The sequence below is a fragment of the Fundulus heteroclitus genome, chromosome 7 (genome assembly GCF_011125445.2).
Source record: "Fundulus heteroclitus isolate FHET01 chromosome 7, MU-UCD_Fhet_4.1, whole genome shotgun sequence".
NCBI classification, from domain to species: domain Eukaryota; kingdom Metazoa; phylum Chordata; class Actinopteri; order Cyprinodontiformes; family Fundulidae; genus Fundulus; species Fundulus heteroclitus.
Genome location: NC_046367.1, coordinates 42,489,897 through 42,512,475, shown reverse-complemented (window position 1 = coordinate 42,512,475; position 22,579 = coordinate 42,489,897). Strand labels below are relative to the sequence as shown.

General features: G+C 42.6%; 1 protein-coding gene across 4 annotated transcripts in view; it reads right to left on the bottom strand.

Annotated features, from left to right (window-relative positions):
• Positions 1-22,579, bottom strand: part of ttn.1 (titin, tandem duplicate 1) — a 169,888-nt gene that overhangs the window by 107,387 nt on the left and 39,922 nt on the right. The window contains exons 49-91 of one of the 4 annotated variants that reach the window (XM_036139670.1): positions 22,278-22,556; positions 21,903-22,184; positions 21,319-21,597; positions 20,836-21,114; positions 18,958-19,245; positions 18,604-18,882; positions 18,072-18,353; positions 17,296-17,574; positions 16,930-17,211; positions 16,570-16,848; positions 16,184-16,471; positions 15,810-16,088; positions 15,444-15,725; positions 15,039-15,317; positions 14,528-14,806; positions 14,095-14,373; positions 13,674-13,952; positions 13,265-13,543; positions 12,049-12,327; positions 11,676-11,969; positions 10,022-10,300; positions 9,510-9,788; positions 8,785-9,075; positions 7,668-7,955; positions 7,295-7,411; positions 6,926-7,208; positions 6,650-6,833; positions 5,051-5,131; positions 4,678-4,945; positions 4,565-4,582; positions 4,163-4,372; positions 3,879-3,956; positions 3,763-3,789; positions 3,538-3,594; positions 3,401-3,445; positions 2,621-2,680; positions 2,357-2,419; positions 1,937-1,996; positions 1,693-1,770; positions 1,021-1,182; positions 613-687; positions 364-453; positions 155-244 (exon numbers count right to left, since the gene is read on the bottom strand). In XM_036139670.1, the coding sequence (XP_035995563.1) occupies positions 155-244; positions 364-453; positions 613-687; positions 1,021-1,182; positions 1,693-1,770; positions 1,937-1,996; positions 2,357-2,419; positions 2,621-2,680; positions 3,401-3,445; positions 3,538-3,594; positions 3,763-3,789; positions 3,879-3,956; positions 4,163-4,372; positions 4,565-4,582; positions 4,678-4,945; positions 5,051-5,131; positions 6,650-6,833; positions 6,926-7,208; positions 7,295-7,411; positions 7,668-7,955; positions 8,785-9,075; positions 9,510-9,788; positions 10,022-10,300; positions 11,676-11,969; positions 12,049-12,327; positions 13,265-13,543; positions 13,674-13,952; positions 14,095-14,373; positions 14,528-14,806; positions 15,039-15,317; positions 15,444-15,725; positions 15,810-16,088; positions 16,184-16,471; positions 16,570-16,848; positions 16,930-17,211; positions 17,296-17,574; positions 18,072-18,353; positions 18,604-18,882; positions 18,958-19,245; positions 20,836-21,114; positions 21,319-21,597; positions 21,903-22,184; positions 22,278-22,556 (8,808 nt within the window). The remainder of the gene's footprint in view (positions 1-154; positions 245-363; positions 454-612; positions 688-1,020; positions 1,183-1,692; positions 1,771-1,936; positions 1,997-2,356; positions 2,420-2,620; positions 2,681-3,400; positions 3,446-3,537; positions 3,595-3,762; positions 3,790-3,878; positions 3,957-4,162; positions 4,373-4,564; positions 4,583-4,677; positions 4,946-5,050; positions 5,132-6,649; positions 6,834-6,925; positions 7,209-7,294; positions 7,412-7,667; positions 7,956-8,784; positions 9,076-9,509; positions 9,789-10,021; positions 10,301-11,675; positions 11,970-12,048; positions 12,328-13,264; positions 13,544-13,673; positions 13,953-14,094; positions 14,374-14,527; positions 14,807-15,038; positions 15,318-15,443; positions 15,726-15,809; positions 16,089-16,183; positions 16,472-16,569; positions 16,849-16,929; positions 17,212-17,295; positions 17,575-18,071; positions 18,354-18,603; positions 18,883-18,957; positions 19,246-20,835; positions 21,115-21,318; positions 21,598-21,902; positions 22,185-22,277; positions 22,557-22,579) is intronic. The other 3 variants (XM_036139671.1, XM_036139672.1, XM_036139673.1) reach the window with 3 other exon arrangements.

Genomic DNA, 22,579 nt, shown 5'->3' with positions numbered 1-22,579 from the left:
TTAGAAGAACAGTAATTATAAGATAAAGTCACACTCTTGCGAGTGCTAAGCATGTTGAAAGATTTGCATGTTTTGCAGAACACAAAAGCTTTTGTAAAAGACAGAAGCAACATATAGTTTTAACAAGCAGCCTGGAAGTTGACCTCTGTAGTACCTTTAACTGGAGCAGCTTCAGTCCGGACGGGAAGCATTTTAGGTTCAGATGTTTGGACAACAGGTTTCTCTGGTCTGGTTGCACCTTGCACTTAAAAGAACATTTTGCTTTGTTTAACCCAAAGGTAAAAACCAAAGACATCAAAGATTACACTCTAAGCGAGTGAATTCAACGAGAGGAGACGACAGCAGAACAAAAGAGATTAATACCTTCAGCGGGTTGGCGTTCTGGTGCTGATGGTTTTACCAGCGCTGCAGATGGTTGAACTAAAGGTTCTTCTGCCTTTGGTGGCTCTGGTGCTTTAAAGAACATTTAAACAGGGTGTGAAACAAGCTTTGAACGCTGCAGTACACTCTGTCGAGTGCATTAAACAGAGACACAAACAGGACGAGTGGTTTCACAAAACAAGGTTCCCGTCACAACACATTTATAAGAAATTCAGACTGTGCTTCCAGTACCTCTTGGTACGAGCTTCTCAGTCTTTGTAGGAGTAATCTTCTCAGCCACTGGATGGATTTTGGTCTCCACTGGGACTTTAAAGAACATTAAAAAGATTCCCATCTTTACACAGAGATAATCATAAAGGCATTTAAAAAAAAAAAAAAACAACAAAAACAACAACAACAACATTAGAGGGGAAGAAGTTGATTTCTTAGTTTAAGAGGTTGTGTAGAAATCTGAATACCCAAGTAAGGACAACACTGGAGAAGTTGTTAATGGGGGGGAAATCGACATCAAGAGGTTAGCAGCAAATAATATCCATCACACAAGCATGTGAAGAGTTTTTCATGAGTCAAAGCAACATGAAATAAAACAAGCCAGACATGGATTATTTGGTCTTTCTGCTCCAACATTCAATACTTTACCTATCGAGTCAGGAACTGAAGGAGTTTTCCTGCTGGGTTTAACTTCTGGGGCTTCAGACACTTTAGGCTCTGGCACCGCTGGCTTCTGAGGCAGACGTTTTGGTTCTGGAGGAACAATTTCTGGTTCTTTGGGCTTGGGTTCAGGTTTTGGTTCGGTGTAGACTTCAGATTTAACAAAGAAACACTTCAGTCACAAAAATATACCCTGATGTCAAGAGTTTACGAAGTGAAGAAGGTAAAAGATAACGAATCAAACACATGAAATACAGACAAACATTTAAACAGTCATTTGACTGATGGACGGACATCAAGAACAAAATACTTTCAAAGAGCTGTAAGAACGATAAACAGATTCAATCAAACGGCTAAGAGGCATGAAGAAAAACACATCTAAATATGTGGTTTAATTAATTAAAATAAATTAAATGTGACCCAGTAACATCCAAAGTGCTGGATGTCACTTATAAATGTGTATGTCTAAGTATCATATTTGCAATTACTATGTTTAAAATACTGTGTGTTGAAGGCTCCCGCTGGTGTTTTTGGTATTTTTAAATGACTAAAGAAGATTCTGAGCCACTATTATCATCAAAATGAAGAATCAGAGCCAATAAAGACCCACTCAGACACCAAATAACAAACTTTATGACAGAACACTTTCATGAACATTACCTTGTGGAACTCCAGGTTCTTCTCGCTGAGGAGGAGTTGCGAAAGTATCTTCAAGTCGTGGCTTCTTTATCTCAGCTTCTTTAAAACATTATTATGAAGTTCAGTTTTCTGACCACAGCAAACACGAACATGAAGATCTTTTTATTCACACACAAACAGTTGTTGTCTCATAAACCAACGTCGGGACACAGAACAGAAATCAGACACAACAATGGTGAATAAAGGGTTCGGCATTTACAGATACCTGTGACTGCAGGTGAGGGCGGAGCTTCATGCTCAGAGGGTTTCCTGTAAGCTTCAGGAACTTTGAAAGATCAAGAAAGTTTGGATTAAGTGTCAGTCAAGCTGTGCAGATTACTTTCTGCCATCTACAGAGCAGAAAGCTTCAGTCTGGGTTAATAAGAGCGTAAGAGGTGAAGCAAGAAGAATTAAACATTAATAAGAGGAAACAAAAACAGACTGGAGATCTACCACACACACAGACCACATGTTAAAACTACAGTTAACATCTACAGGAGGAGAAAAGCCTCTACAAGCAGAAGCTGAGTTTAATAAGGAGGTGGAGAGGCAAACGTGGGGGTTAGCGGGTTGGTGGTTCTGATCAGCCAAAGCTCTAGGAGCAGCCCAAAGCCTTGGGGCCTGATAGCTTAAAGCAGATTTGTACCTGCAGGGGTTTCCTCTCTGACTTGAGTCCGCTCAATAATTTCTTCCACGGCCTTTTTCTCTTCTGGTGGAGGAGAAAAGGGAACTTAGACAGAAAACGAGACTCGCCTGCTGAGCTGCTTCAGTAATCAGGTGACATCAATAACCAGGAAATCAATTTAATCAGCAGTGAGCGACAGAGAGACAACAGGGAACAGTTCAAGACAGACAGAATGACAGAATGAGTCAGCTGATCTATGAATGAGGGAGAGAACAACGCCGATACCTGAGACGGAGGAGAACCGAACCGAAACCGTTTCTTCTTCGACCGCCAGACTCTTAAACTCTACAGGAAACCATTAAAGGATAATAAGCCATTAAAGATAACGAGATTTATTCACTGAGACGTTGCACATCTGGGCAGGCGAGGATCATGACAGAGATTTATCTCAATATTTTTACATTAAAGGGTTAATAACTCAAATCAGGCTTTTATCATTCAGAATAAGAGACATTTGACTGCAAATATCATTTCAGCTTCTGGTATTTATTTTATATATAATAAAACCAAACTTCTTTTAACAGAAACTGATGGATTTGGTCTTAATCTCAGTTGTTGCATGACTGTCTTCAATGTGTAACTAAAACACAACTGAAGTTACATCTAAACTTCTAATCTTTAAAACCTTTCAGTGATGTTGGCTCTGTGTCAATGAAACTGAATTGAAATTCTATATTTTCTTGTAGTAATATTGAGATTAATCTCATGATTTAGTTAGACCGAGTCATGATCCTCCTCTGCAACGCAGGTCGTTCTCAGCTGAACTTAAGATTTTATTTTCTTGTTACATTTATCACGGTACTTCAGACGCACAGATGGTGTCGGAGTAACAGAGTTAATGTTCTCTGAGTTTATCAGGATCACACTGTTATTTGGGGTGGACGTTAACAGGATGAGGATGGTGATGATGGTTAAATGTAAAGATGAAAAGGTTTGGTTCAACAGGTGCAGGATGATAGATGTAAACAACACCAGGGCTCATTTAAAGCTCCATGATTGTTGTACCTTTGGCTTCAGTTCGTTCCTCGTAGTGATAAAACTCTGACGATTCTTTCGACAGAAAAAAAAAAAAGAAGAAATGTGAACAAAGGAAGTGGAACGGCCTCACGGACAAAAAATATTCTTGTTTATCCCAGACTCACCTTGGCAAATTATCATGGAAGCCGTTTCTGGGAGCTGAACCGACAAGTCTGGGATGTCTAAGGTTTCATACACAGAAAACCGGAATAAAATTCAAGTCAACGAGGATTTTATTTTATCGTGGGACAGAAATCCTTTTATGTGGCATAACAGAACTAGAATAGATTTTTATGAGCTTTATGTCACCAGCTGTGACCTTAAACCTAAGTTTATCTGATGCTACTCACCCTGAGGAACCTTTCCTAACGCAACGTCTGTGAAAGGAACAGGTAGACAGGTGTGATTAGATCTGTTAGCGGACGTTAACGTCACTAACAGCTGCTGTCGGCTCGACCGTACAGACCTTTGCCTGAGAGGTAAAGCTCAGCGGTGCTGCGAGCCTCTCCCATCGGCTCCAGGCGAGCGATCACGGAGTAAACGCCTGGTAGGTGGAGACATCATTGTTCCATTTTATGCCACATTTAGCTGATCCTAACGTTAGTGTAATGCCGCATACAGATTGAGTAATTTCTACTGTTTAATTCTGGTTAAGTTCTGGTTTTAGCTTTGAAAACTGTTCTCTGACCTTGCAGGTCTGAACAGAACAAACTTAACGTTCCTCCGGAGGAAAAAAGCAGTTTAACAAACCTTCGTCCTCTGCCGTCACGTTGCGGATCGTCATAAAGTGCCGTCGGCCGTCTGTCCTGAAGTTATATTTGGGGCTTTCTTTGAGCTCCCAGGAGTCTTTGTACCACGTAACTGTGGCGTTGTCAAAGGACAACTCGCACTCGAAGGTGGCGGCGTGACGGTCGCTGACCTCGATGTTTCGGATGCATTTAGTAAACTGAATTTGGTCGGCTAAAATCAGACGACAACGACAGATCACACTTAATTTTAAAGAGTTTGGTTTTATCTGAAGTTACTACAAGAGTCCTATTTGATCGTTGTTCTCTGAAGGAAAATGTATAAGGAAAAAAACAGAAAACACAAAGAAAATCTGCAGGAGACCCAGCAGACTTAAAGAGGTTAGTCTGGTTGTGTTCGGCTCACCTGACTTGTAATCAGCTCCTGATGAGGAAATAAAGCATCGGCACATGAGGACACACTACAAACACACAGACAGGAGCCCAGCAAGGCGAAGAGGACGTGGAAAACGCTCTTACCTGTTACGGTGAGCTTGGCGTTGGAGATGTGAGGACCACACACCACGCGGTAGTTGCCCTGATCTTTGACCTGGCAATTCTTGATCTTCAGACAGTGGCGGTCTCCCACTCTGCTGATCTCGTATTTGTCGCTGTTTTCCAGTTTCTGTGTGCCCTTGTACCAGGTCAGCGAGATCTCTGGGTAGTTGATCCGGATCTCACACTCAAACATTGCTGTTTGGTTCTCTGTGATTGTCTGGTCAGAGATGTCTTCCATCACAGAGACGGGCTACGGATAAAAACATGGATTACAATCACTTTTAACCCATGATGTTTTTGTTTTTTTTGCACCACGTAGGAACTAGGTTTCTCTGAAGGAAGCTTTGGTCTTTACCTCCGAGTCCATACGTCCCTCCAGCTGCTCAATTAGTCTGGCCATGTCCTCCTCTTCAACCCGGCCACCATGCTCCACCTCCTGCCGCAGGATATATATATATATGTTAATACAACTACAGTGTTGCAGCACCTTCGCAATCTCTCAGTCACTGATATCAGAGATCTGCAAAAAATCATATCCCACAGCAGTAACAACAGCTTGAGCAGCTGAAAACGCTGCTCAAAGAAACTACTGATGAATGTGGACAACGATCTGCATGGTCACCCTGAGAGGTCCGGTCACCGCATGTCCCACCTACTGATCAGGAATCAGATAATCAGCGATGTTATGTGGTCATAATATTTTGCCTGAATGATGCAAAATCTAATAAGTTTGTTTGTGTACGCCACAAAATAGATAACAACACTGCAAAAAGGGAACTAAAAGTAAGTAATATTTTCTTGAAATGTGTATTTGTCCTTGATATGAGCAGGTTAATAAGATGATCTGCCAATGGAATGAGTCTGTTGACCCCTAAAATAAGATAATTAAGATATACTGCTTGAAATAAGATGAAGATGAGTTGTTCCTTTTTGACAAAGCTTATAGTTAGAGTGGCTCATGTTACCCTGAGCTACCTCTATAGTTACGCTGCTATAGGCTTAGGCTACTGGAGGACATCAGGGTCTATATTTCTCACTCTACTGATTTCTACTGTTCTTCAGTCTACTGTTCTCCAGTTTTGCATTGCATTGAAATGACTGTTGTCATTTCAGCTTTTAACTTTTCGCTCTCTCTCTTTTATCTTCATAGTAGGTACACCTGGTCTGGCGTTCTGTTAACTGTGACATCATCCAGGGAAGACGGCTCACCCGCTACTACCATCTAATGTAGAACAGATTACTGGATCAATGTGTGCTTCTGTGCTTCTTTATCTGTCATGTTGTGTCTCTGCTCTGTCTTCTGTAACCCCCAGTCGGTCGAGGCAGATGACTGTTTATACTGAGCCCGGTTCTGCTGCAGATTTTCCTTCCCATTAATGGGGAGTTTTTCTTTCCACTGTCGCTTCATGCTTGCTCAGTATGAGGGATTGCAGCAAAGCCATGTACAATGCAGACGACTCTCCCTGTAGCTCTACGCTTCTCCAGGAGTGAATGCTGCTTGTCAGGACTTTGATGCAATCAACTGGTTTCCTTATATAGGAAATTTTTGACCAATCTGTATAATATGATTGAATTTGACTTTGTAAAGTGCCTTGAGATGACATGTTTCATGAATTGGCACTATATAAATAAAATTGAATTGAATTTAATTGAATTCCTATTTTAAGTGCAAAGACTTTATTCCACTGCCAGATCATTTAAACTTGCTGCTAGGACAAATACACTTTTTTCAAGATAATTTTACATACTTTTAGTTCCCCTTTTCCAGTGAAAAACATATATAATAAATATGTTGGTAAATAAAACAAAAATGTTTTAAGCAATATGTATTTGAAAAGTTGTCACAAAGACAATATAGGTAGAATATGAAGCAGACACATCCCTCAAATATACACCAATCTGAGCGATTACAAACTGAACCAGTTCCTCCATTACAATGAGTTTCCCCTCGTACCACTTTTCCGGTCTCCATCTCCTTCTCCCTCTTCAGTAACTCCACAGCCTGCAGGATGGCTCGGTAGTCGTGGATTCCATGCTCAGTTAGGATCTTCTCATAGTCTTTAGGGTCATGACCTCTGAGCAAGTCAACAATACTGACGTTTTCAAGTTTCTTTGGGCTTTTCTGCTTGGAAGGAGTCCTGAAACACCGTGCACATAAAGTCGTTTAGCATATAGAAACATTTGTTGTTTTAACAAAATTCACGTAGATATAGAAATGAGCTTGTGTTACTTCTTGAGTCTTGTTCTGATGTCTCCCAGTCCTCCCCCTTCTTCCTTTTTGGTGACCTCCATCTCAGCCCCGCACTCGATCTCTCCATGTTTGTTGGTGGCAACACACCTGTAGAGACCAGAGTCGGACTTGGTCACCTCTTTGATCTCCAGTTTGGCATCCTGGCCCTTGTGATCGATGGAGATGCGACCACCGGCGGTGATCTGTCTCCATTTGCCCTTCATCCACTTCACGCTGGGGATCGGATCACCTCCAATCTTGGCGATGAAGGTGGCAGTGCCCTCTGGAAAGAAGAAAACCAAAAGAAATAAGCAAAAATGTTCCTTAACACAGAAATGTTATGTGAATGAGGGAGAATATTCCCCCTACTCTCTGTGACTGAAATGTTTTTGGGTTCTTCAATGAAGAAAAGGTTGTCCAGCCTTTTGACTGGGGCAGCTGCAGCTGGGGCCGGGGCCTCGGTGGGGGCAGCCTTGGCTCCTTTGTCTGAAAACACATGGAAACCACACTGGGGAGGTAAGGGAAATGTTCCCTTAGACTGGCACAGTTAATAATGATAATCAATCATCTCCTTTTCCCTCTGCACTTAACCCATCTCTCAGGGAGCAGTGGGCACCCCCAACTGTTGAGGTTCTTGGTTTTAATAATATTGTATTCACGGAACAACACAGATTTACACTTTTAGAACTTGACCATGGTCCACCAGGTCCTTGGACTTGTTCAGTTTACCACAGCTGCTTACCCGTCACAGTGACCTTGCACTTGCAGAAGTCACTGCCGCTTGCATTGCTGGCCTTGCAGAGGTAATCCCCTGCATCGGCCTTTGACGCTGAGTTGACCTCCAGGGAGGGTGACCCACCGACAAATGCGATTTTGGTCGAATCGCTGGACTTCAGCTCCCGCCTGTCCTTCATCCACTGGATGTTAAGAGGTGCAGAGCCTCTAACGTGGCATTTGAGGGTCAGCTTCTCCCCCTCGCTCACCGTCACAGGTTCCAGAGGGACGTCAAATTTAGGAGGCTGACCAGTTTCTGAGGGTGTAAATGAGGCAGGATAACTTTAGATACTTGCCTTTTACATAATAACATAATGAATAGTACTTTGAGCCTTGTTTGCAGTATTTGAAATACAAAAATAACTTAAAATATATCTCAATCAGAAAATTATTATTATTAACAGCTGTTTACTTATAGGTTTATGTCAGTAAATTAGATCACTCCACTACACAGGCTCATTACTCTCAAAGTCATTTATTTCAAGCATTTACGTCTGTTTTCATTTTCATTTCATTTCACAATCTTGTCAAATCCTTGGTTGTCCCTGCACAATTGTGTACCATTTTTCTACAATTCTTTTTCCTTCCACTAAACTTTCCATTGATATGCGTGGCTACTGCGGTCTTTGAACATGTAGCTTCTTTAGCAATTACGTTCTCTTTTTTCTGTTTTATAAAAATATTTTAAATGAGCCATGATCATTAAATCAATCAATCAGTCAATCAAATTTGATTTCTAAAGCGCTTTACAACAACCACAGATTGATCAAAGTGCTGTGAAGGAGTAAAAATACAAATAAAATAGTAATAAAATGAGCTTCCCAAAATAAATGCTTGAAATATACAACTCTGGGTTGTATATACTGGATATGATTCTAGAAATTTCAATTGAATAAGGACAAGTACATTCTAATTTATAAAGAGAAATCTGTATACCAGGCCAGTTCAAGAAGACTAACGTCTAGATTATAGGAGACAAAGCAGATCCCAAATGGACCAATTTAGATGGGTTATCCTCTGCTCGTTAGAAAACTCTAGATACCATTCAGCCGAGCTGGTTTTGGTTACTTTATGGCACTCCCTACCTGAAACTGTGAGGGACACCTGGCATGAAGCTTTGCCTGCTTCATTAGAAGCTTCACATGTGTAGATACTGCTGTCAGAAACCGCAGAGTCTCTGATACACAGCACAGCCATGTTGTTCTTGAAGCTGATGTCATATTTTTCAGAAGAATGGATCTCGTTGCTGTCCTTGTACCAGGTGATGTTCAGTGGCTGGGAGCCGGACACCCGGCCCTCCATCTTTATTACCTTACCCGCTGAATCCACGATGGACTCAGACGGCCTCTTAGTGAAGTTTGGAGGGACTTTGCGTTCTGTGGGCAGAAAGTGGAGAAAATCAGGCCACGCTGTGACAGAAAGGCAGTAGTTTAACATGTATTCAGGCCACTGGGCCTTTGCCACAACACCAGGAAATAAAACCCACTACAGTTGACAGGACGACGGGAGCACGAACTGCGAGACGAATGCAACAGAAACGAACAATATTCACCCTGTGAACAAACAACTCTGGCCTAACCATCACATTTCCACAGACGTAGAAAGTCTCCGACAGAAACTCCGTGACACCAATCCTGTCATACACAAAACCAACTAGCCCAAAATCCGACAACAACATCCAGGACTTTTGTACGATAGTTAATACGATCGTTCCTCAGTGTAATCAATAGACTCACAGGAAACAACTGGACTGCATGTTAGTGGTTGTTACAGCAAACTACGAAATTAAATGTGTTGGTTAGTGGGTTACCTATTTTAACATGAGCGTGACATGTGTCAGTTCCTTCTGCATTGGAAATTTCACAGGTGTATTTCCCTGCAGCAGCAATTCTGTCATTGTTGAGGACCTCCAGAACGCAGGACGAGTCTGTAGTTTTCACGTTGTATTGGTAGGAAGCCCAGATTAGCTTGTCGTCCTTCTTCCATGTGACAAAGACCCTTTGGCTTCCGGTGTACGTGCACTCCAGCCTCAAGGGTTTGCCCAACTGATGGGTGATGTCTTCTAGTTTCTTGGTGAACTTTACAGGTTCTGAGAGAGGCAATGTTGCAATCAATCTTAGACACCACAAAGACTAGAAGATGTGCCTGTGCACATTTGTGGATGTTTGGATTTGTGAAAACTGCTGTTGGAAGAAGCTTTAGCTTAGCTTCTCTAATAGTACTAATAATACTCTCAACTTCATAGTAGTACCAGTAGTTATCTAATCCATGCATTAAATCAATGATGTGAACTCTGAATGATGCACTGCTGGTCGTTGTTACCTAATCTGACATAAGCATGGCAGGTATCTGAGCCTTCACTGTTGGAAATTTCACATGTGTATCTCCCGCGAGCCTCTTCTCGATCGCTGTTGAGAACTTCTAGCACACAGCTGCAGTCTGTGGTCTTGACATTGTACTGATAGGAGGCCCAGATCAGCCTCCCATCTTTCTTCCAGCTGACGCTCACCCTCGGACTGCCAGTGAAGGCAACTCTAAATGCCAACGGTTGCCCAACTCTGAATGTGGTGTTTTCCAGCTTTCTGATGAAGCGGGGAGCTTCTGTTAGAGGCATTGATGAGAGTTAGAAGCAAAGATGATGGTTAGCAAGCCAAAGTTAGAATAATAGTTCAAGCATTTAATTATAAATAACCATTTAAATTAATTTAACCTTAGATTAAATTAATGACTGAGCAAAAGCAAACTGACCCAAGACCAGCTTCTGTTCTACCAGTGTCTGTTGAGCAACCTACAACCTGGAAACCAATTTAGATTTGTTTCAAGAGAAGAGACTAAAATCTATTATCTAAAAGCCTCTTATTTTCAGCATGTAGGCTGATAGTTACACCAAACTAAATGACAAATCCAACCTGTACTCTATCAACAATGAATTATTTAAAAAAGTAATAAGTATTAATGACACCTAGTTTCTCAAATCGGAACATCAGCCTGCCACCGACAACAATCTAAAATGCCGTTTCTGAACAGTCCATTGCTGCTGTGAAACTCCACTGAATTTTTACTTCCACAGGAAAGGTACGTATATGCCATTGTATTCTGTTCTATTTCTGGTCTGCTTCTCCAACTGGCTTCCATGTTAGCAGGATGCTGCTCTGTTGCCCAAATAAAATACCAAATTGCCATGATTTAGGTTTTTGTTTGTTTTTCGTTTGGACATTTCTAGAACCGGCTCTGTCACCTCTCAGCCATTAGTCACCATCCAATCAGCTCATTAGTCACCATCCAATCAGCTCAGTCGTCTACTACTCACCACCTGACCAGCTCCACCTGCTGCTACTAATAAGTGTTTACGCTGCTCACCTAATCATCTGCCTATATATACCTGCCTCAGCCAATCCATCCCTACCAGAATGTCTCGTCTTGTTACCTTGCGCGTATTTGCTCCAGCGGCTTCCCTGGATTCTGTCCTTGCCCTACCTTGCTAGTTCCCCTGCATTTGGGTGCATCAGCTTAAAGGAAGGATTCCTGTGGGAATGCTCTGTTCTCGCTGAGGACACATCTGTGGCTGCTATCAAGATTCTGTCTACGTCTAGTTAAATCTCTGAGTTCCTGATCAAGTCTGGTTCTATTCACCTGCCTCACCCATCTTTCAATAAATCTTTTAATGTTACCCAGTTATACGGCTGAATTATCGGGTTCTCAGAACATCATTCTCAACACCAAATGCTGCGCTCTGTTTTGGGAACCCTGGGGACTTTAATATGATTGGCTCAGGAACCAGGAAGTAAACACAGGCTACACACTACAGTTTTTCTAAATTATAAATAAATAAAAATGAAAAACCCACAAACCCCCTCAACAGCACCCACAAGAACAGAGCTGGTCTTGGAGTAGTATGCAACATATGCCTTTTGATTATTAGCACTTTTTTGATGTTGCTTGTTAGACTCTGGGATTAGATGAGATTAATTTATACCTTTTTTAGGTGTTTTACAAATGACATAAGCATCACAGACAGCAGAGCTCTCTGCATTAGAAACTTGACAAGAGTAGAGTCCAGCCGCTTCCTCTCTGTCACTGTTGAGGACTTCCAGAACGCAAGAGGAACCTGTGGTTCTGACATTGTATTTGTCTGAAGCCCAGATCGGCGTGCCGTCCTTCGTCCAGCTCACGTTGACTCGCTGACTGCCAGCGTATGTGCACGATAGAGTCAGCCTATCACCCAGACTATACGAAGTATCCTCTAGCTTTGTCACAAAAAGCACTGGTTCTGAGAGAAGCAACAATAGTTAGGGTTAGTCATGTCATGTGGCCAAACCTGTTAGAACTGCAGTGAATAAGTCTGTTACCTAGTCTGACATGAGCATGGCAGGTAGCAGAGCTAGTAGCGTTAGATATTTCACAGGAATATTTCCCAGCAGCCTCTTCTCTGTCACTGTTGAGGACCTCTAAGACACATGAGCTGTTTGTGGTCTTGACGTTGTACTTGTAGGAGGCCCAGATTGGCTTTCCGTCCTTCTTCCAGCTCACATACACATGCTGGCTGCCTGCATATGTGACCTGAAGGCTCAAAGGTTCACCAACCCTAAAGGTCATGTCTTCCAGTTTCTTCACAAAGCGCACAGGTTCTACAAGAAGCAAGGATGTTAGTAATTAGCGAGGGAAGCTAAATGTTTTATGTAATCCAGAGTTAGCACTTAATTGTTATCAGTAAAACTAAGCAGGGCTCATATTTCCACCTTTTAGGAATTTTAATTATTACTTGATCAAAATGTTCTTTTGGCCGAATAAACATTCTCTATTGTTATGGTTAGTCTTTTGATGGGGTTAAATGAGACTAATAAAAGTAACAGGAAGTGGATAACTGAAAGAAATCCTTTCCAAAATACAAGGACAGAAAGTTATCCTGAATTACATTTGTCTTGATTATCTGAGCTGCCGGCTGCATGATAGAGAAGGTGCTTTTGCTAAAACATGGAAACCTTTTCTGAAATTCATTGGATTTAGTATTTCCATAATCCTTTATAAGACCTTTTGTATTGTAATACCAATGAAAACGGTTTTGTACTTGTCAAAAATTTAACTAAATCCTATATCCTTTTCTATTGATGTATTTGCAGCTAACACGTAACCGGGACTCCCGAGTATGATTTTGTTTATGGGCTAAATATGGGTTTATGTTGTTTTTCTTCCTGTCTGCTTAGTTTATTATTGTTGAAAAGTTTAATAAAATATCTTTAAAAAAGTAACAAGAAAAAAGGGCAGGGAATTTAATAAAGAACGCTTCACCAAAATATTTAAATGAGTAAGTTTAGATTTATTCAGATTTTTACTGAAAATCTTACATCTTTTATCAAGTATGCTTTTTCTACAAAAGTTTTTTTTTTATATCTTGTTTATCCAAAACTAGGAAGCCTTATTTTAGATTGATATTTCAGTACCAAATATCACTGATCCGAAACTGCTGAGCTTTTTTAATACCCAATCCAAAGCTTTTCATTTTCTGATTAAAACAGGCTGAAAATAATGAGCCACTTCTGTGATGCGTTACTGTTAGTATTTTACCTAGTTTGACCTGAGCATGGCAGATAGCGCTGTTCTCAGAGTTAGAGATTTCACAGGAGTATCTTCCTGCTGCTTCTAGCCGGTCACTGTTAAGAACCTCCAAGATGGAGGAACTATCTGTGGTCTTGACGTTGTACTTATAAGAAGCCCAGACGGGTTTGCCATCCTTCCTCCAGCTCACGTAGACCCTGGGGCTGCCACTGAAGCCACAGTACAGCGACAAGGGCTCACCGAGCCTGAAAGTGGTGTCCTCCAGCTCTTTGATGAAGCTCACAGGTTCTACAAGAGCCATTGTTTGGAGTGTTTGTTATTTTTTTTATGTTAACAGCCGGCAAATGCGTGATTATATAGACAGTGATGATTTGTTCATTAGTAAAGCAATGGTGATGGGACATGTTAGGGGTTTTACCTATCTTGACCATAGCATGGCAGATGTCAGTGCCCTCTGAATTGGAAACCTCGCAGGAATATTGTCCTTCAGCTTCCCGCCTGTCACTGTTTAAAACTTCCAGGGTGCTGGAGAAGTCGGTCGTTTTAACGTTGTACTTATACGAAGCCCAGATAGGTTTGCCGTCCTTCAGCCAGCTGACATAAATCCTCTGACTGCCTGTGAAGGTGCACTCCAGCGTCAAGGAGTGGCCAATTTTATAGAAGGTGTCTCTCAGCTTTATCACAAATCGGGCCGGTTCTAAGAGATCAGTTAGCAATGGTAGTGTTAGAGGAGGACAATTAGTCTCACAAGCAAGCTGGCTAAATGATGGATTATGGAAAAGCAAATGATTTTGTTATTCCTGCAAAGAAATACACATGTGAGTGAATTAGGGGTTTACCTAATTTTACATTAGCGTGGGTGACGTCGCTTCCTGCAGCATTAGAAATTTCACAGGTGTATCTTCCCACAGCTTCTTCTCGGTCACTGTTGAGGACTTCCAGGATGCACGTATCATCGGTGGTCTTGACGTTGTACTTGTACGAGGCCCAGATTAGTTTGTCATCTTTTTTCCAGGTAACGTGTATTCTCTGGCTGCCAGTATATGTGCACTTCAGGACCAAAGACTCCCGCAGTCTGAAATATGTGTCTTCCAGCTTGTTCACAAAGCGAGGTGGTTCTGAGAGGGGTAATGTTTGGGTTAGTTGTGTGGCGTATGGAAGCAGACAGGTTTAAAGGAGTAGCTTTATTGCCTTACTGTTAAAGAAGCACAAAAGCAGACAGAGAGAGTTAAATAAAGTGAAAGCAGATGTGTTAAGAGCTTTTGACTTTACCTAGGCTGACATGAGCGTGGCAAACATCACTTCCAGCGCCATTAGAAATCTCGCAAGTGTATGTTCCTGCTGCTTCAGGCCGGTCGCTGTTCAGGACCTCCAGAATGCAGGTAGAGTCAGTGGTTTTAACGTTGTACTGATAAGAGGCCCAGATGAGCTGGTTGTCCTTCTTCCATGTCACATACACCCTCTGGCTCCCAGTGTATGTGCAGACTAGTCTCAGCGGCTGACCAACCATGAAAGTTGTGTCTTCCAGCTTCTTGATAAAGCGCACAGGCTCTAAGAAAGGTAATGACGATTAAAGACATTTGTTCAATATGTTACCAGGAATTATGTCTCTATGTCAGAGTTTAGAAAGATCCTATTGGTACGTATCCCAAGAAAGGTGTTTTTTTCCTTATTCAATATGAATATTTAAAATGTTTTTGTGAAACAAAACCCTAAATGGAGGATGCCACCATTAACAGTGATTTTTAGTCTGGAAAAAAGAAGCATTAGATATGAGCATCACCTTTCACTGTCACGCTGCAGCTGGCAGAGGCTGAACCAACCCGGTTCTCAGCCTTGCAGGTGTATTCGCCGTCATCAGACTTAGTCGCGTTGACCAGTTTCAAAGTGGCTAAACCGTTTGAGAAATCCATGGAGCAAGTGGGGGACTTTCGCAGCTTTCCACCGGCCTTAAACCAAGCTACAGAGATATCAGGAGTTCCTGCAATACGGCATTTGAGGGTAACTGCATCACCCATAGCAACCTCCACCGGCTCCATCCCATCAACAAAGTATGGTCGCTCTAAAGTGAAACATGAGGGTGATGGTTTAGTACAAATGTTACGGTGCAGATGAACAAATGAAAGAGTTAATGCGTGAAATAACTAGAGAAATAAGCCCAGGACATGCAAGAGTTTTAGGTTTTTACCTATAATTGAAACGTGAGCTTGACATCTGTCACTTCCTACTCCGTTGTCTACTTCACAAGAGTATTTGCCAGCGGCCTCCATTCGGTCGGTGTTAAGAACCTCGAGGATGCAGGACGTGTCTGTGGTGATCACGGTGTACTCATAGGAGGCCCAGATGAGCTTCCCATCCTTCTTCCAGGTCACATTTACCCTGGGCGTTCCAGAGAACGTGACCTCCAGCCTCAGAGGCTTACCCTTCTCAGAAGAAATATCTCTCAGCTTCTTCACAAAGTGGACCGGTTCTAAGGGAGGCAATTCCAATCATCAGTCACATCAGAGTCACCTTTAGAAGGAGAGGCTTAGAAAAGACTTTCATGTTGACAAACCTTTCACAAAAAGATGAAGAGGGCAGCTCTCCTTTCCTGCATTATTTGTGACCGTGCAGGTGTACTCTCCTGCGTGAGACGTATCCACTCTATGAAGCACCAAAGAGGCCACGTCACCCTTCATTAAGATCTCACAGCCTCGTCCATGTTGCATTTCTTTGGCTCCCCTGAACCATTTGACCTGCAGCGGGGCACTGCCTTTTACTTTAGCTGAGAATGTTACATTTTTGCCGGGCAAAGTTTCTTTGGCTTCAGGCGTTTCCGCAAATGAGGGAGGTTCTGATTTCAGATGAAAAAAAAGAAAGATTGTGGGATAAATAATAGGTCTCCGTGATGATCTGCTCCCATGCCAGAAGATGCTGGTCTGTACTAACCTGTCACACTAACTGAAGCACTGGTCTCACTGACTCCTGCAGCATTTGCTGCCTTACAGGTATATTTGCCAGAGTCGGACATGCTGACAGAGGAAACTCGCAGTGTGTAGTTATTATCTGTGGAGCTGATGTCATAACATGGACCACTCTGGATCTCTTGGCCATTATGGAACCAGGAACATGTTAAAGGAGACGATCCAGCGGCTTTGCACTCCATCTCACCAGTCTTACCCACAACAAAGTGGGTGTCCTTCAGCTTCTTTATGAAACTCGGGGGAATCAATTTATCTGTAGTCAAAGAACATTGCGTGAGCTGCTTATATCCGCTACCTGATCAATACATTTTAAAACAGGAAAAAGAGAGGATCTGTATAAAGATCACCAACCTGAGACTAAGAGCTTGGTTTTACAAGAAGCTGTACCGACATGATTTGTAACCTCTAGTTTATATTCTCCAGCATCTGCTTTGTCAGCCGAACGGATCTTCAGAACAGCAACTTTCTTTGTGAAGGACATCTGATATTTGGCACCGGCACTGAGAGCTTTGTTGTCCTTGAACCATTTGGTTTTCAGTTCTGGTGAACCAGACACTGTAACTTCGATAGAGGTGTTTTCTCCTGAAGTGATGCTCATGGATTCTGGACTATCCACGATGGCAGCAGGCTCTGAAGTTGCAGGAAGAAAACATTGAGCTAATACTATAGTAGTAGTATAATTGTCCTATTATAAAATAAAGTTCTACAAACCTAAAACGGTAACTTGGGAGACTGACTCTACGACTCCTGAGTCGTTACTCAGCTGGCAGGTGTATCTACCCGCTGATCCTGAGTTGGCCTCAGGAACTACAAGAGTGGCCACGTTGTTCTCAAAGGTGATCTTCCTGTTATCGCTGTCTCTGAGGACATGATCCTTGCCCTGGACCCAGGACACGGTCAGTGGCTCAGAGCCCTTCACTGTAGCGGTCAGCGTCAGCTGCTGGCCAACTCTTACCGACTGGTCGACGAGCTTCGTGACAAACGCCGGTTGTTCTGGTTACGGAAAGATCACAGGTGAGGGGAGAAGATCCTATGTAGCCTGATCTTTGAGGAAGAGTCCACTGATTCGGCACTGACCTTTTAGTGTGATAGTAGTACGGCAGAACTCGCTTCCTACATCGTTTGACACCTTGCACTCATAAAGCCCAACATCGTTCTGCTCCAGTTTCATGACATGAAGTGTGGCAGAGTTGCCCACACTAACCATCTTATATTTCCTACTCTCTTTTAGCGGCCTTTTGTCTTTGTACCAGTAAACCTGAAGAGGTGGGGTGCCGTACATCTCGCAGTGAAGACTGGCATCTTTCCCATGAATGCCCTCCACTGGGTTGGGAGTTTTAGTAAAAGATGGGGGCTCTGGAAAATATGTTTTGATATATTAAGAGAATTCACCTTTATAAACAAGCATTATGACAAGCAGTTTATCCAAGCACTGGATATAATTTCACGTTCAGGCTTATGGCAAAGTTCAGTCCATGCTTGATGGATCCTTCTTGAGCTATACAAAAACAATCCCGTGGTACTAATGTTCATGCCACTGTATGATTACACCACAGCTCACTTCATATAGATGAGGGAGTTAAACATCAACATTAAAGGCTCATTCCGTCAAAACTGAGAAAGAGCATGTCACTGAACATGGAGATCTCTCAGACTCATGCCACCTGACACACCGAAGGTCTAACGGATTCCATGCTGGCATTTTCAGATGGGTTCCCTAAAGGCCTCATAACACGCTCAAACAAAATCTGCATCACAAGACATCCTTGTCGTTCATGCTTCTGAGCTTCAGAGGGGACTAAAATCCATGTCACCAAGAAACATGTCACCAAGAAATCCGTTCAGTAGCTGACCTTGAACTGTGAGAGTGGTGCTGCAGCTCACACTGCCAGCATTGTTATGAGCCTCACATGTGTAGACTCCGTTATCCTCCAGACTTGCGGAGCGTAGCTGGAGGTATGCAGTCGACTCAACGAAAGTGGTTTTATAATTTCCTCCGTCACTTATCTTTTGGTCATTTTTGTACCAACACATTTGCAGAGAGCGTGCGCTGGTGGTCTTGCATTCTAAACGGAGTCCCTCACACTGCTTCACAAAGGTTGTGGGAGGCAGTTTCAGGGTAAATCGAGGAGGCTCTGTGAAGTCAAAAAGAGATTAGGTTACTGTCAACGACGTAAAGCAACACTCGAGCACCTTTGGGATGGAGGCAGGATGCAGGTAGGAGACTGGATGCTGTGATGGGAGGAAGCGAATTTCAAAGACAACACAAATATCGCTGGAAGAGGAAAAGGGCGTAAAATGAAGACAGGAGTGGTAAAAAATGGAGAAAAAAGATGGGGTTAAAATGAGCGGTGATGGTCGTGGACAAAAAAAGAAAAGTCCAACCTTTCACCAACAACTCTGCTGCGTTTGTCACTGTGCCAGCTTCGTTGCTAACTTGGCAAGAGTAAATTCCACTTTGCTCGGCCTCGACTGAGTTCAGCTCCAATGAAGAGGAATATTTCTCTATACTGATCGTGCACAAGGCTCCAGCGAGGAGTTTTTGGTTATCCTTGAACCATTCCACTGTAAATGGAGGAGTTCCTTCAAAAACAGTTCTGAAGGTCGCCGTTGACTTTGGATTAACTGACTGAGACTTGACCTCCACCAGAAATCTCGGTGGCACTAAAACCCACACAGAGAAGTGATTATGACACCTGACTAAAGATTGCTTTAAAGAAATTAAGTCTGAAGTCTAACCTTTAGCTGTAAGAAAGCCGCTGCATATGCAGCTGCCTGCTTCATTTGTGACTTTACAGGAATACTCTCCTGTGTCGCTGCCGTCGGTCAGTTTTAACTCCAGAGAAACTGTGCTTCCGACGGTTAAGAGTTTGTGCTTTGGACCCTCGCTGAGCCTTTGTTTCCCTTTGTGCCATTCAACAGAAAATGGAAGCGAGCCAGCCAGTTTGCACTCCATCGTAACCACCGAACCCATCACTGCGTGGATGTTTGATAGTTTTTTAAGAAATGTGGGCGGGGCCACAGCATCTGTTTCAAACAACATTGGACCATAATGTAATTATGAAGATTTAGGAGAGATTTTTCCAAAACAATTACCAACTTTGTAGATGTATGGCCCAGAAGAGTTCATTCATAAGGTACACTTGGCTGTCTTCCAGCTGAGAGGACCAAATATTACCAGGACTGAGATAATTATCATAAACAACATGATTATTTCTGATTAACTGAAGCTCTCTGACGTCTTTTGAGCCATCTGACACTTACCTGTGGAGCTCCAGCAACCTGGGCTCAATTAATAACAGGATCTACCATATCTACCAGCTTCTGTATGACCACAGTGTGGTTTGGTAACCCAAGAGCAGTGAGGTGAATGTAGGTTCACTGAGAGCTAACAATAGTGTCAATGTTAAAACAGAAGCACCTGGCGCAAAAAATTAGTAGGAAAGCATTTGTTATAGTTTGTCTTATTTACATTAGGGCAGGTATATTTCTTTTTATGAGTGAGGTCAGCGGCAGAAGCCCTGACAGCAGCTTATTAGTTATTTTTGAAAGCCAACGAGCTACCTGTGAACAAACCAGCTACAGCGAGACTGGAGTATCTACCAAAGCAGGGCAGACGTTTTCAATCCTAACAAATGAAAACTGATAAAAATATATATTTGTCACAAAAAGAGGCTAATGGCGACGTTTGTCTAACGTTGAAAACAAGCTTAGCACAATGAGGCAACACTATTTGATCAAAACAGTTTCTACACACTGAGGTGCCAATACCTGCAATTCTACTATTCAGAGTTGGATCAAACCCACCAACCATCCAAATAGAACAGCCATGGAACAATAAACGTCTTTATGGAATAACCTTAGCTCCACCTCAAAGCCAGTCCATAGAGATTCTTAAAAAAAACACCAACCTTATTCACAGACACCTTTCTGTCTCTGAGCTCAACAAAAGCTGTTTCAACAAAAATCACAGATCTGACATCGGCAGAATGATTAAAAAAAAAACTGGGAAAACGGAACAGTTTGGCACAAAGCAGAGCCCGGATCAATCTGTATTTCCCCAGAATGTGTTGCATGTAAACAGAGACCATTCAGCATCAGAGAAGATTTAAAACTGGGTCGAACCATTGGATGATTAGTTCTGGCAGGCATGAAACAGCATGAAACAGGAAAAACATTAAAAATCATGACATTGTTGATCAATTATGTTGAACAAAATCAAAAACCTCAGCTTGGATGTAAAATATTTCCATGCGAAACAAAGCGTTGAGAATGTAATCGGAACTATAATCCTATAAAACCTAAATCAAAAAGCACTGAGCTTTGTCTTCTAGATATGAAAACTCTAAACCAGCTTGAATAACCTTCATTCGAGAGCTTGTGTCTAAATTCCTGATCCGATATCAGCTCTTTTCCTGCCGTCGTCTATCTACGTTAAACAAGCTTGATAAGTGGTGCCCTCCGTCCTGGCCTGCTTGGTTACCGACAGCTACACGACAGACTTCAGCTCTGAGACACCAACACAGGACCCAGCTGAACCCACTGTGTTAATGAAGCTTCAAGCTGGACATAAAAGCAACAGAGTTAAGACGAGATTTTCAAACAAACGCGACAAACCTGTCACCGTGACCATGGCGGCACATCTCTGAGTCCCAACTTTGTTCTGCGCCTCACACACATATTTCCCACAGTGGGACAACTGAGCATTTTTCAAGCTCAACTCAGAAATGTTGGCTTCACAGGACATCTTAACATGCTCGTCGTCTGTGAGGGCATGACCATCCTTGTTCCATCGGAACGTCATGGGAAGCGCTCCGGTACACATGCACTTCATAGAGATTTCAGAGCCAACCATGCAGGACATGTCCTGTGGTTTTTCAATAAATGATGGTGGTTCTAGTAAAAGGAGACCACAGGTGAGACTGCAGGACCTATCCCCAAGCTAAACCTTGTCAATTCTCTTATCTAAACATCCATAATGCATCAAGAAAACAGTTTTCTGGAACATTAGGAATAAAAGAACAGACATTTCATCATAAAATAAATCACAGAGCAGCATGCAGCAGGAAAACTTGGGCACAAGTCATTCGTTTGACTAACCTTTCAAAGAAACCTGGCAAGAACATGTTGTCTCCCCAACATCATTTGCAACCGTGCAGCGGTACGTCCCATCATCCCTGCTGTCACAGTCTGATATCTGAAGGGTGACTGTGTCTTTTTGAACATGGAGCTGATGCTTATTGTTGCTTCTGATCAGCTTATCGTTGAGGAAACAACTTATTTCAAACGGAGGGGAACCTGAGACAGTTCCTGTCAGGATAATGTCTGATCCCTTCACAAACTCAGCTGATTCAAAAGGCTTTACAAACACTGGAGGCTCTATGAGGAAAGATGATAAAAGTAAAATTTAACAAGAGTGTTTAGGCTGATGAGGCTGATCTGGTCCACAGAATCCATCAAGTACCTTCTTCCTAGCAGTATTTAGAACATTTACATCCCTTTATGCATAGTTTAAAGTGGCTGTTAAGTTCAAAAAGGTGTTTACTGTCTACTCATTGGTTGCTTCATCTATAAATGTTTACTCTTCTAGCCAACAAATGATCTCTAAAGACAGACAGATGGAACAATGTGGACCAGACAGTAGGAACAGATTGTAGTGGACAGCTTGTTAAGACAGCACCAACCTTTGACGGTTACTGAACAGCTGCACTGCTCTCTGCCGGCCTCGCTAGAAGCCAAACACACATACTCTCCACTATCTTCTACACAGCAGTCCTCCACCTCCAGAGAGGCGACACCGCTCTCAAAGGACATTGAGTGTCTGCGGTCAGAACTGATTTCTGAGCCGTTTTTCATCCACGTGATGGAAATGACAGGGGTGCCCTGCACTTTACAGGAGAGTTTCAGAGGCTGTCCAGCTTTTAGCAGCCGTGAAGGCTCAAGCTTCATTGTAAATGCAGGCGGTTCTGTGAATTAACAAGAGTAATTACAGTAAACATAACAAAGCGGTTAATGGAAGGAAGAAAACAGGGTTGGCAGATGAAAGATTGAAGCGGAACCTTTCACAAAGAGGGTGGCGGTGCAGTCTGCTTTCCCGGCGTCATTTGACACTTGGCAGGTGTATTTAGCGGATTCACTGGGTCTTACAGAATGAAGCTCCAAGGAGCTTGAAGACATATCCTTTTTTATGACACATTTTCCCGCAGAGAAAATCTCTTTCTCCTCTCGGAACCATTTAATCACCAGTGGAGCAGACCCAGTGAAGACTGCTTTTATCACAACATCGGTTCCTGGTGAAACATCCTGGGACTCGGGTTTCACTGTGATGGTTGGAGGTTCTGGAGGGAAACAACATGCATGT